We start from the raw sequence: 10707 nt of genomic DNA on the forward strand, positions 1-10707 counted from the left end.
TTTTTTTGTCTTTTCATCACAGGTTCGAAAAACAACTGCATATCACTTCAACAAATGTATTTTTCTAAGATTCAAACCGTTGTTCTCATTGTTACGAGTGTCCTAGGATGTATGTACTATCACATTATTTTATTATTAAATAATATTAAAAAAAATATGAAATTCCACCAGTGTCAGTGTGCCACTGCCCCACACTCTCCTTTATATATATATGTGTCATCCTCATCCTGATTCTCCTTGTGAAACCGAAACGCCAGTGAATGCGTGACTGAGCGACGATGCCGACGGAGCCGCCACTCTGTAATCAACCCTCATTTTCATCTCCCAGTTTCAGCAGCGGTTACTCATCGGAGACCGTCGCTCAGGTAGCCGCCAGAGTCATTCACGAACTCCACCTTGACCCAATTCACAACCCCTCCATAAAACCAAACGACGCCGATCATCAACCAAACGACAACGACGAATTCGAATTCTCTTTCGTCTCCAAACACCCTCACCCTTCCCCTGTATCCGCCGATGACATTTTCCGCAACGGCCGCATCATTCCCAAATACCCCGCCGTCGCTCCTCCCGTTCCGCCAGAAACGGCGTCGCCGCGTCCTCGTCGATTACCTCTGAGGAAGCTCATGATCGAGACGGAAGGCTGCGATGGATTCGGTAGCGCTGGCGGTGATGATCTCGCCGGTGTGGCTGAGGGGACGTACTGCGTGTGGACACCGCCGAGCAAGAAGAGCAGCTCGAAGCGGTGGAAGCTTTTTGACCTGCTGCATCGGAGCCACAGCGAAGGGGGGAAAAAGGAGTCGTCGTTCCTGTTGATGGGATCCGGCGGAAATGGTGGTGGCGCTGCGGCGTGGGCGAAGGTTGGGAGCCGATCAAGCAGGAGGTTGTTCATGCTGCCTCACCGCCCGGAACTGGTTAATCGGAATGGGCCGGGCCGGGTCTGAAATCTCAACCCATTTGAAGCCTAAACTTGGTAGTTCATTAATTAAGTGCATGATCTCTTTTTAATTTCTAGTTTAGTTAATTAAACTGTTAAAAGTAGATTGAGAAATTGAGAATCATGACATATAGATTTTGATGTACATTTCGCTTTTAATTTGGTTTTATACACAGAATCTCAGAGATATTTGTTTGTTTGTTTGAATCGTGTTTGTGGGGTTAGTTTTTAATTTTGCATGTCTTTGTGGTCGGAATTAGAATTAGAGTGAAACGGTGAAAGTGAAGGGTTCAATGTTTTTGCTTGGTAAAGTTAGGAATAAGGATAGTGGTGTTTTGAAATGGGAGGTAATAAGGGAAAATGGAATGACGTACGTACGTGGAGGTGGTTGCGGGCGGTGCGCAGGCGCCTGCATGGTGGTGTTGTGATGCTGCCTGCATATGGTGGCAGTTGGCAGAGTATGTCGTGCGTGTACTTTTTGGCAGAAAGATATTGTGTGGGTCTCACACGGCATAGACTTTGTTTGCTGATATTAAATGGTAAAGTTAAAGTAATGGGAGAAGAATAGCTATGAGAAGTGAGAACTAGCAAGTCTTTCAAGAGGGTAAATGACTTTAGAATTGTGAACCGGTGAAGCCATAAGAGTTACGAGTTAATGGAAATGAAATGAAAAAGAAAATGAATATGGATATATAAGGGTTGAAGTGAATATTGAGCCGATAAGATGTAATTTGGATCCTTTTCAATCTGAAATATGAGTAGGTTCACTTTTTTTTTTTTTTGCTTTATTGGATATAGGAGGGTCTTAGGCTTAAAACAAGGGGAATGTTACATCATACCATTACCAACCACATTGGATGAAACGGCCTGAAACATGAACTACAAGGAGAGTGAGTCATCAAAGTTCAAAACCATCCACGCCTCTCTTTTTTTTGTTTTAAAAGTTGAAAATCAAGAGTATGTATAGATATATACCACTAGAAATTGGATAATTGAAGAAGGGAGAGAACCTAGACACATAATCCTGACTCTTGGTGGTACTTTACCATTTTTCAGAGGAGTTAGAGCATAATTCTCAAGTTTTCTTTTGTCCATGATCCAACCGTTCTCCCTAAATCTAGTTTTTGTTATTTTTTATTGGTTATATTTCAACACTAAGAGCATCAGCAATAAAGAAACTTTGTGAGTTTCTTTATGATATGTCATCTGAAGTAAAGTTTCTTAACTGTTGCAGAAAATTAAGTTTCTCCATGTGGCAAACAACTTTGCTCCAAAGTTTCTTTTTAGATAAACTTTGCTCAAGATTGGAGTAAAAAGTGAGTAGAGTTTATTAAAGTGGTTTAAATGACGTGGCATTACCAAAATTTAAATTAGAAACTCTAATGAGTTTCTTGGATAATAATGCTCTAAGGATTTAATTCTTGAACCTTCCCCTCTTTAATCCATATATCTCAAGTTTATATGTTTCATAGATCTTTCCACTTGAGTTTCAATTATGTAGAAAATGTTATCACTAGAATTCATTTGTCTGGGGGTTAGTTTTTTTTCAAAGCATGGAATGTGAAGGAAAAATATATCCCTTATTGGGATTACGTTGCCTACCATACTTTCCTACAAAATTGCAAAGATGATTATTTCGGATTAGTTTGAGCATAGTTTAGCCAACCTTAGGGCTCGTTTGGCACGCCGTATTAGACATGATAGTATAAGCTTATACAATATATTATGAGTTTATCCATTGTTTGGTGATGACATTGTATTGTATAAGCTTGTCCATCAAAGTCTCCTTACACGTTAAAATAACGTATTATTTAATCCATCATGTGAGTGATGGATAAGGCATGATAAGGTTGTGACGTATAAGTCACCATCACCACCACCCTCCATTGCTGCCAACTTACACCACCATTGGCCCCACCACTGCCATCGGTGTTGCCGCCACCAACCGATCACCACCGCCATATCGTCACCACTGGTGTTGCCGCCACCACCACCACCACCCTACCGCCACCATCGACACCACAACCACCACCCTATCGCCACCACCACCATAATTGCTGCCACCACCACCACCACAACCACCTCCCTATCGCCACCACCATCGCCTCCACCCTCCACCGTCGCCGCCACCCTACTGCAACCGCCACCGCCTTACCACCACCACCACCACCCTATCGTCGCAAACACCAAAACCACCATCGCTGCCACCACTCGATCACCACCACTGTTGCCGCCACATCGGTGTTGCCGCCACCGCCACCATCACCACCACCACCACCACAACCACCATCCTATCGCCACCACCACCATAATCGTCGCCACCACTCTATTGCCACCACCGCCATCACCGATACCACAACCACCACCCTATCGCCACCACCACCACCATTGCCTTCACCCTCCACCGTAGCCGCCACCCTACCGCAGCCGCCACCGCCACCGCCTTACCACCACCACCACAACCACCATCACTGCCACCACCACCACCAACCTATCTCCACTGTCACCATCACCGCCACCAACACCAACCTACCACCATTGCTACCACCACCACCAACCTACCACCACTTCCATCACCACCGCCACCACCGTTATAATCACCTCCATATTCAATTTTTATTATATATCATTATTCAATACTTCACTAAACATTAAATTGCATTAATTTAAACGATATAGTAAATTATACAGAGTATAGCCAAACCCTGGATAGTATAAGAAAGTTATCAGGGCTTATACTATCAGGCCTAATACTATCAGGTCTTATACTATCATACCTTATACTATACGTCGCACCAAACAAGCCCTTAGATTTTATTTGGGAGCTTTTTAGGGAGAGAAGGAGAATGCTTTGAAGGAAAGGGAATAGAAGGGGGAGTTTTTCACTTTAGACCACGCTGTTTTCTTCAACGGGAAAAAACTGAGGCCTAAACATACTATTTGCCACGGTTTTTTATTTGTAGATAGTTTTGAACAAATCTTAAGCACGAACACAATAAATCTTGGCCTCAAACATTTTAAATGCTAATTCCATGTTATACGAGTATATTGGTTGAGAATAAGTTGTAAATCAAATGAACTCATTTTCTAAGTACATTTTCTTCTTTGTTTTCCTCCATGAAACTTCTTTTATCACTTTATTTATCATTTTCGTGTATTTAAATAAATCCATATTTCACTTTTTAAACCGTTTATCCAACACTAGCTAGTGAGATTAGTACGTAGCAACACAATCCATGTGAAGACAACAAAACTCGATACTATATTACGATTGAGTCTTGAAAGGGATTTGATAGTAGTTAGTGGAGAAAACTTATTCATTAAATATCCTTTCATCATAACCCATGACAACCCTTCTGTTCAAAATTTCAATGACTTGTTCATGAATCTTGAGAATCAACCCTTTGAGGAAACACCATCACCTCCAAATAGCCCAAACCTATTTTGAATGAAGTTCTCACTCCACCAAACAATCAAAGCCCGTCACAAGATTCTAAATTTTATGACGATGACTCTCATACCATCCACACCATAAGCTTTGACAGTGAAGACCAAAGCTTTCACGACTTTCAACAATCTCCATCTGATGCTCACCCCAAGGACAAGCCGTCTAAGGCATCATCTTCAAGAGCAAGCACCTTCATTGCATCCTCTAAGGCTCGCAAGAGGTGTCTTCATACGCTGGTGCAGGACTCTTTGAAAAGGAAGAAGGTCAACACACCTACTGAAGCATCTGCCCCGAGCCTCCTTTTCTGCATCATCTTGCTAGACAAATCATGCAATCATAATTTGAATAAATTTTGCACTCCTGGACTGTGCCATTTGTACCTGACATGAGATTCACTTTGTTTGATCGAAGAGACATTATCCCTGCACCTGAAGCCAATCTTTCACAATGGCAATTGTCTCAAACGTCTGGATATGTGGGAACATCACCGTACTTTCTAATCCATAAACATTGGGCTTTCATAGCTCCATGGTATTCTTGGCCCTTTGTTCTGTTTCCTGCAGGTTTCCCTCCTCAGGGTGTAGATGTACTTGATCGTCTTATCCTGCTCAATTCCAATTCAGATTAACAGAGCGACAATGCAAGAAAATTTTCAATTGACTCCTGACTTCAATCAATCTGAAATTCAAGAGGAGTACATTGTGGAAGAGCCAGAAGATGATGAAGGTGAAGGTCCACCCGATATGCCAAATGTTGAGGACGTACCAAGAAGCAATGTTGTTCTAATTGAAGAACTGCTTGAAGATAACCATGATGCTTTTGATGCGCCCCTTGAAGCTGATAATGATGCACCTCTGGACGCTGATGATGTTGCACTACTGGACGTTGATGAGGAAGCATCGCTTGATGCTGGTGATATACCTCTACATGAAGATGCTCTATTAGAAGTGGATCCCACTGCTCAGCTTGCTCATGCATTGGAAGTGCACAAAGCCCATGTCGAGGAGGAGCTTTCAACAATCAAAGATGTGTTGTTCAAGATCATGGACAAACTATTCTTGTGCTGCTCCTCAGAATTGGCGTCAGGTTCTGGTAGGGAATCAATCAGAGAGTTGATCAGTCATCAGTGTGTTCTTCAGCGACAGAGCAGGATATCGTCTTGGATATTTGGAGGTCGTGCGTTTTGGGCAGACGACTCCCTGATGAGATTTTGTTTCCTGAAATAGCTCTCTAGAAGATTGGTGAGAAAGTGTTGTCTATGGAGCCAAGGTCCCGTTTAGAGGTACTCTTCACAGAAATTGTTTCAATCGACTGCATATATGAAGAGGAACAAGTGCAAGAGAGTGAAGGGACCTCTGTCAACAGAGTAGTAATAGTGGAGCAATCAACTTTTAAGAGGCAAGGTTTTTTAGGAGATAATTTGCTAGCTTCTGTTGATAATTCAATTTTGAATTCCCTTATTTTTTGGCTACAATTAGAGCTTGGGATGGCTGTAATGGTGCACCTCAATGATGGTTATTTTGGAAATTTCAATATGTGGTTATCTTCTAGTGAGTGATTTTCGAATAACTCATGTTTTGGGAACCTTGGAGTGCATCTGCTAGTTTTAAATAAGCCTTTTTCCTGTTTCAAGGCCTACCTTTGCTTCTTCTTATTATCTCAATCTCCCTTCTTCTGGGGTTGAGGTGGGGTTGTGTTTGCAAGTTGCAGAGAATGTTTTTGCTGATAGCTGGTCATCATTGGATGTGAATCTCAGAGGCTCATTGGCTCATTGTATTCATCAGGTGTGTGAGGTCTGGATCAAGAGAGGCATGAGGTTGAGGTTGTTGCAAAGGTATAGTTTGACGAAGTTGTGGCTGTCGTTGGTGCAATTGTTGACTCAAGTTTCGCCTTCCCCTTGGCCCGTGGAGGTTTTTCAGTTCCGGGGAGTCTCCTTCTATAGAGCCTTCTCCTCCGAGGTCCCGTGGTCATCCCAAGAAAAAAAAGAGGTTAAGAGGGCTCTCACGGATGTTCCTCGACGGCCTTGAGGGAGACCGAGAAAATCAAAGTTTGATGCTGCTAAGGAAAATTTGCAACCTATGCCATATGGTGGTCGCGTGGAAGGCGTTTGTGATGCAGAGTCGTTAGGGAGAGACTTGATGGTTTTGCCGGTGAAGCTTTCAGAACCTTACGACATCATGAGTAGAGCGCAGAGTCCTATTTTGATGGAGAAACGTTTGAGCATGGTGTATGATTGCACATATATTGTTGCCATCTATCAAATCGGAACCCAGATCAAAGTGCACCGTTTTTCTTATGGCAGTTTCGTGGGTTTTGCTTTATTTCTTGACGTCATTGAGGGCCTTGGGTGTTTTTGCTTGAGCTTTTGGTTGTTTTAGGCTTCATGGTTTTTATTCCTCCTTTAGAGTTGTACAGTGTAGGATGTTGCTTTATTTGAGTTGAGTGGGATTTAATTTTTTTGAAGGTCTTTTGTTACCTCATGAGGCGGGTTTTATATCTCAGACTTATTCCTCATCAATACTAATTATATTTTGCCTTCAAAAAAATCAATTATTTTTTGTCTATTATATTATTAATTGTATTAAATTGATAAATTATCAATTCTAATCACAATGTGAGGCTAGTTTGTAAAAGTTAAACTAAATAATATTATTGTATATTATAAATATAAAAACAATTAAATTATTTGATGATATAATTTTATTTTCTAATAACTATTTAGGAAAAAAAATTGAAATTTTTTAATGACACTTTATATTATTTAGTGTATATTTATAATTTCCTTGAATTTTTTCATGAGAATTATATTTATTTATTAATGATAATATATATAGTTATTGACTTATTGTAGAAATAATAAATTTAAAATAAAATGTTTAACTTTTATATTATTAACATTACTAATTAATGATAAGTTGACCTTACAATTAACAATATAAAGGATAATTATCAATCAATTAACAGTTGTAATTTTGTGGCGGTTTAAAACCGCCACTAAATTACACTCGTGCACTACCCGTACATATTCTATCGTACCATATAGCATTACTCTATAAAAAAAAATTCTAATTTTAATAGTTATACTTTAACTATATATACGAGAAATTGAGTAGTTCTATAATTAATAACTAATTAACAAAAATTATAATTAGTTATTGATGATCATTTATATTATTATTGTAGAAATAATCAATTTCTAATATATTAGTATTAAAATTAGTTAAAAAATGTTTGAATTTTATATAACTTACAATACTAATTTATTTTAAAAAATAATTAATTATTAATTATCCTTACAACGAATAATATAAAGTATAATTAACAATCAAATCATAATATGAATAATACAAAACCAAAATTTTTACTATTTTTTATATTAATATTTTAACTATGTCATTAAAAAAATTTAAAGCATTATAAAAAGGTATTGTAAATACTATAAAATAGTTTTCAATATATTTATTAGCTAATAGTATTTATGACATTTAAATAATTTTAATGCGTAACATATTTATTATATACAAAATAGTACTTATTTCATTTATTATTTTTAATATTTTTCACTTAGTTATTTAAATCTATTTTTTCTAATTATATATACACGTGAAATTAAATGTTTATTTCATTAAAGTTAAAACAAGTATTAATATAAATGATCATTAATAATTTATTAGTATTGTGCCCCAATTACAAACTAGAGTTTTTGGTAGCTACTGCTAGTGTTCTATGATTTTTTCTATGATTTTTTCTAGACCGTGAGACTATATATATTGGCTCTAATGACATGACATTCTCCAAGAGTACCATTTTTTTAATTATATGTTAAGTACAATCAACATCACAGTACTTACCTAACCATTTTCCTCTCTAGCTTTTAGTAGATATATAAAATGAAATAGTATTTTCACCCTATGCATCAACGTTAGAAGAGTTTTCCTGGAGTGAATCACCATTTTGGTCCCTAAGAAAGTAGGCGCCGGTCATAGTAGTCCCTAGAAATCATTAATGGTGAAAAAAATCCCTGAAAGTGTTGACGTCGGTCATAGTAGTCCCTATCTATGTTTGGCCGTTAGTCCCTGGGACGGAAAATACTCATGTGTCAAGTTATGTGCTATGTGGGTTTCAATTTGGTCCCCGACATTATCAATTTAGTCCCTAAGGTTGAAAAAAATCAATTAAAAATATTTAAAAAAAACCTAAAAAAAACTATAAAAAAAATATCAAGTAATTATTATCCTGAATCTATCCTCTTTCTTTCTTTCTTCCCAGCAACATGAACCTTCAACCAGATCCAAAGAAAGGAGGAGCAGACCTTCAACATCTTCAACCTTTCACAATCTCAGCACTGCCCCCCACCCAACCACCACTGCCACCACCCCACCGCCCAAGCCACAACCCCTCCACCACAGCACCACCACCACTCACCCACGCCCATCTTGCAGATCTTGCAGACTTTTCAATGGGAAAGACAAACGGAAGGACCATCACAGTCAACCGGGAAGATGAAAGGGAGAGGAGCATTCACCGACGCCATTCACCTCTGCCCATGAAACCCAGCACGGAGGAGACATCGTTCTGCCCAGAAATTATTTTTGTTAGAAAAGGTTGTGAGTAAAAAGGGATGATTGATGCAATACACAAATGAGCCACCCCCCACCGAACCTCACCCTCTCCCCACCGCAACCCACAACCTCAAATCGACCCCCACTCCCAGATCTGGAACCCAACCCCACTTCACCATCCTCCTCCTCCTCCATGCAAATTCACCAAACCCAACAACACCTTCGCCCAACCCCACTTCCCGACCCGGTTCAGCAGGCAGATCCGTGGGTTCAGCGCCGATGGGTCTCCGCCACTGCATTGTCGCCGGAGGAAAAGTTGTAGAGGTGGAGTAACTTGGCGAGGTAGACGTGGTGGAGGGAGGAGGATGACTCGTTGTTAGGCCAGGGAGAGGTAGTGGCTGCGCGGCGTGATCCAAGAGGAAGGGAGATACGGTGGTGGTGCGATCTGGATGGAGGGGAAGCGATGGTGGAATGATCGAGCTTGACGGCGAAGGGAGATGGTGGTGCTGATTCATGTTGGTTCTGGTGTGGTGTTGATGAGATGATGAAGAGTAATTTAGGGTTAGAGTTTTTTTTTAATATTTATTATTATTATATATTACATGGCTGCCACGTGGATCAGCCATGTGTCAATTTAAGTGACCGGGTCACTTTTCCGTCCTAGGGACTAACGGCCAAACATAGATAGGGACTACTATGACCGACGTCAACACTTTCAGGGATTTTTTTCACCATTAATGATTTTTAGGGACTACTATGACCGGCGCCTACTTTCTTAGGGACCAAAATGGTGATTCACTCGTTTTCCTGTGTAACATCTTTTTTTAGAGATCCAAGAATCATTCTTGAATCTTTTAGACTCAGCATCTTGTATTTCACCTTTATTTTGTCCCCAATTTGACCAATCATTTGCTTTCAGCTTTGTTGTATTTTTGTTACCACCCCAAAAGCTAAACTTAGAAGAGTCTTCTTGGATAACATCAAATTCAACCTATTTCTTAGATCTCCTTCATGAATAGTTTTGCGCTCTTCCAGAACCAACATCTTGTATTTAATATTTATTTATTCCCCAATATGACGAATCATTCAACTTGGGTTTAACTATCCACTAGTTTGTCTAAGAAGAGTCATGTATAATCTACCTCCAACCTTAGATTCAGCTATAAATTTCTAAGAGCTCCAAGAATCACCTTGGGCTCTTTTAGGCCCAACATCATGTATTTCACATTAATTCCCCCCAAGCTTCCTAATAGCTTGAGTTTGTTTTTGTTTGATCTGTATTTGAGTCTGATAGTTTCAATCAGGATGATTCTTTTTATTTCAAGAATCCTTAGGCTCTTTCACATCCACTATCTTGTTGAACAAGTTTTTTTTCTTCCAGAACTGACCAATCATTACGTTTCTCAGTATTTGACTTACAAGCATTGGACTTTGAATATCCGCGAGATGAACACATGTAAGTCAAATACCGAGCAACATAATGATTGGTCAACTTTGTAATGAAAAAAAGTAGTGAGACAAGATAGTGGATGTGAAAGAGCTTAAGAGGATTCTTGAAACAAAAAGAATCATCCCGATTGAAACCATGAGACTCAACTGCAGATCAAACAAACTCCAACTCAAGCCATTGGGAAGCTTGGGGGAAAATAAATGTGAAATACGTGATAGTGGGCCTAAAAGAGCCCAAGATAATTCTTGGATCTCTAAAAGGTTGAAAGCTGAATGTAAGGTTGTAGGTGATGTTATCCAAGACTCTTAAA

At 39.5% G+C, this 10707-nt stretch overlaps 1 protein-coding gene across 1 annotated transcript; it reads left to right on the top strand.

The window, feature by feature from the left end:
* The first annotated feature begins 278 nt into the window (after positions 1-278).
* Positions 279-944, top strand: LOC130712980 (uncharacterized). The gene has a single exon (XM_057562790.1). The coding sequence runs from the start codon at positions 279-281 to the stop codon at positions 942-944; it is 666 nt and encodes a 221-aa protein (XP_057418773.1).
* The last annotated feature ends 9763 nt before the right edge of the window (positions 945-10707 follow it).

This window comes from Lotus japonicus, chromosome 4 (genome assembly GCF_012489685.1).
Source record: "Lotus japonicus ecotype B-129 chromosome 4, LjGifu_v1.2".
NCBI lineage: Eukaryota > Viridiplantae > Streptophyta > Magnoliopsida > Fabales > Fabaceae > Lotus > Lotus japonicus.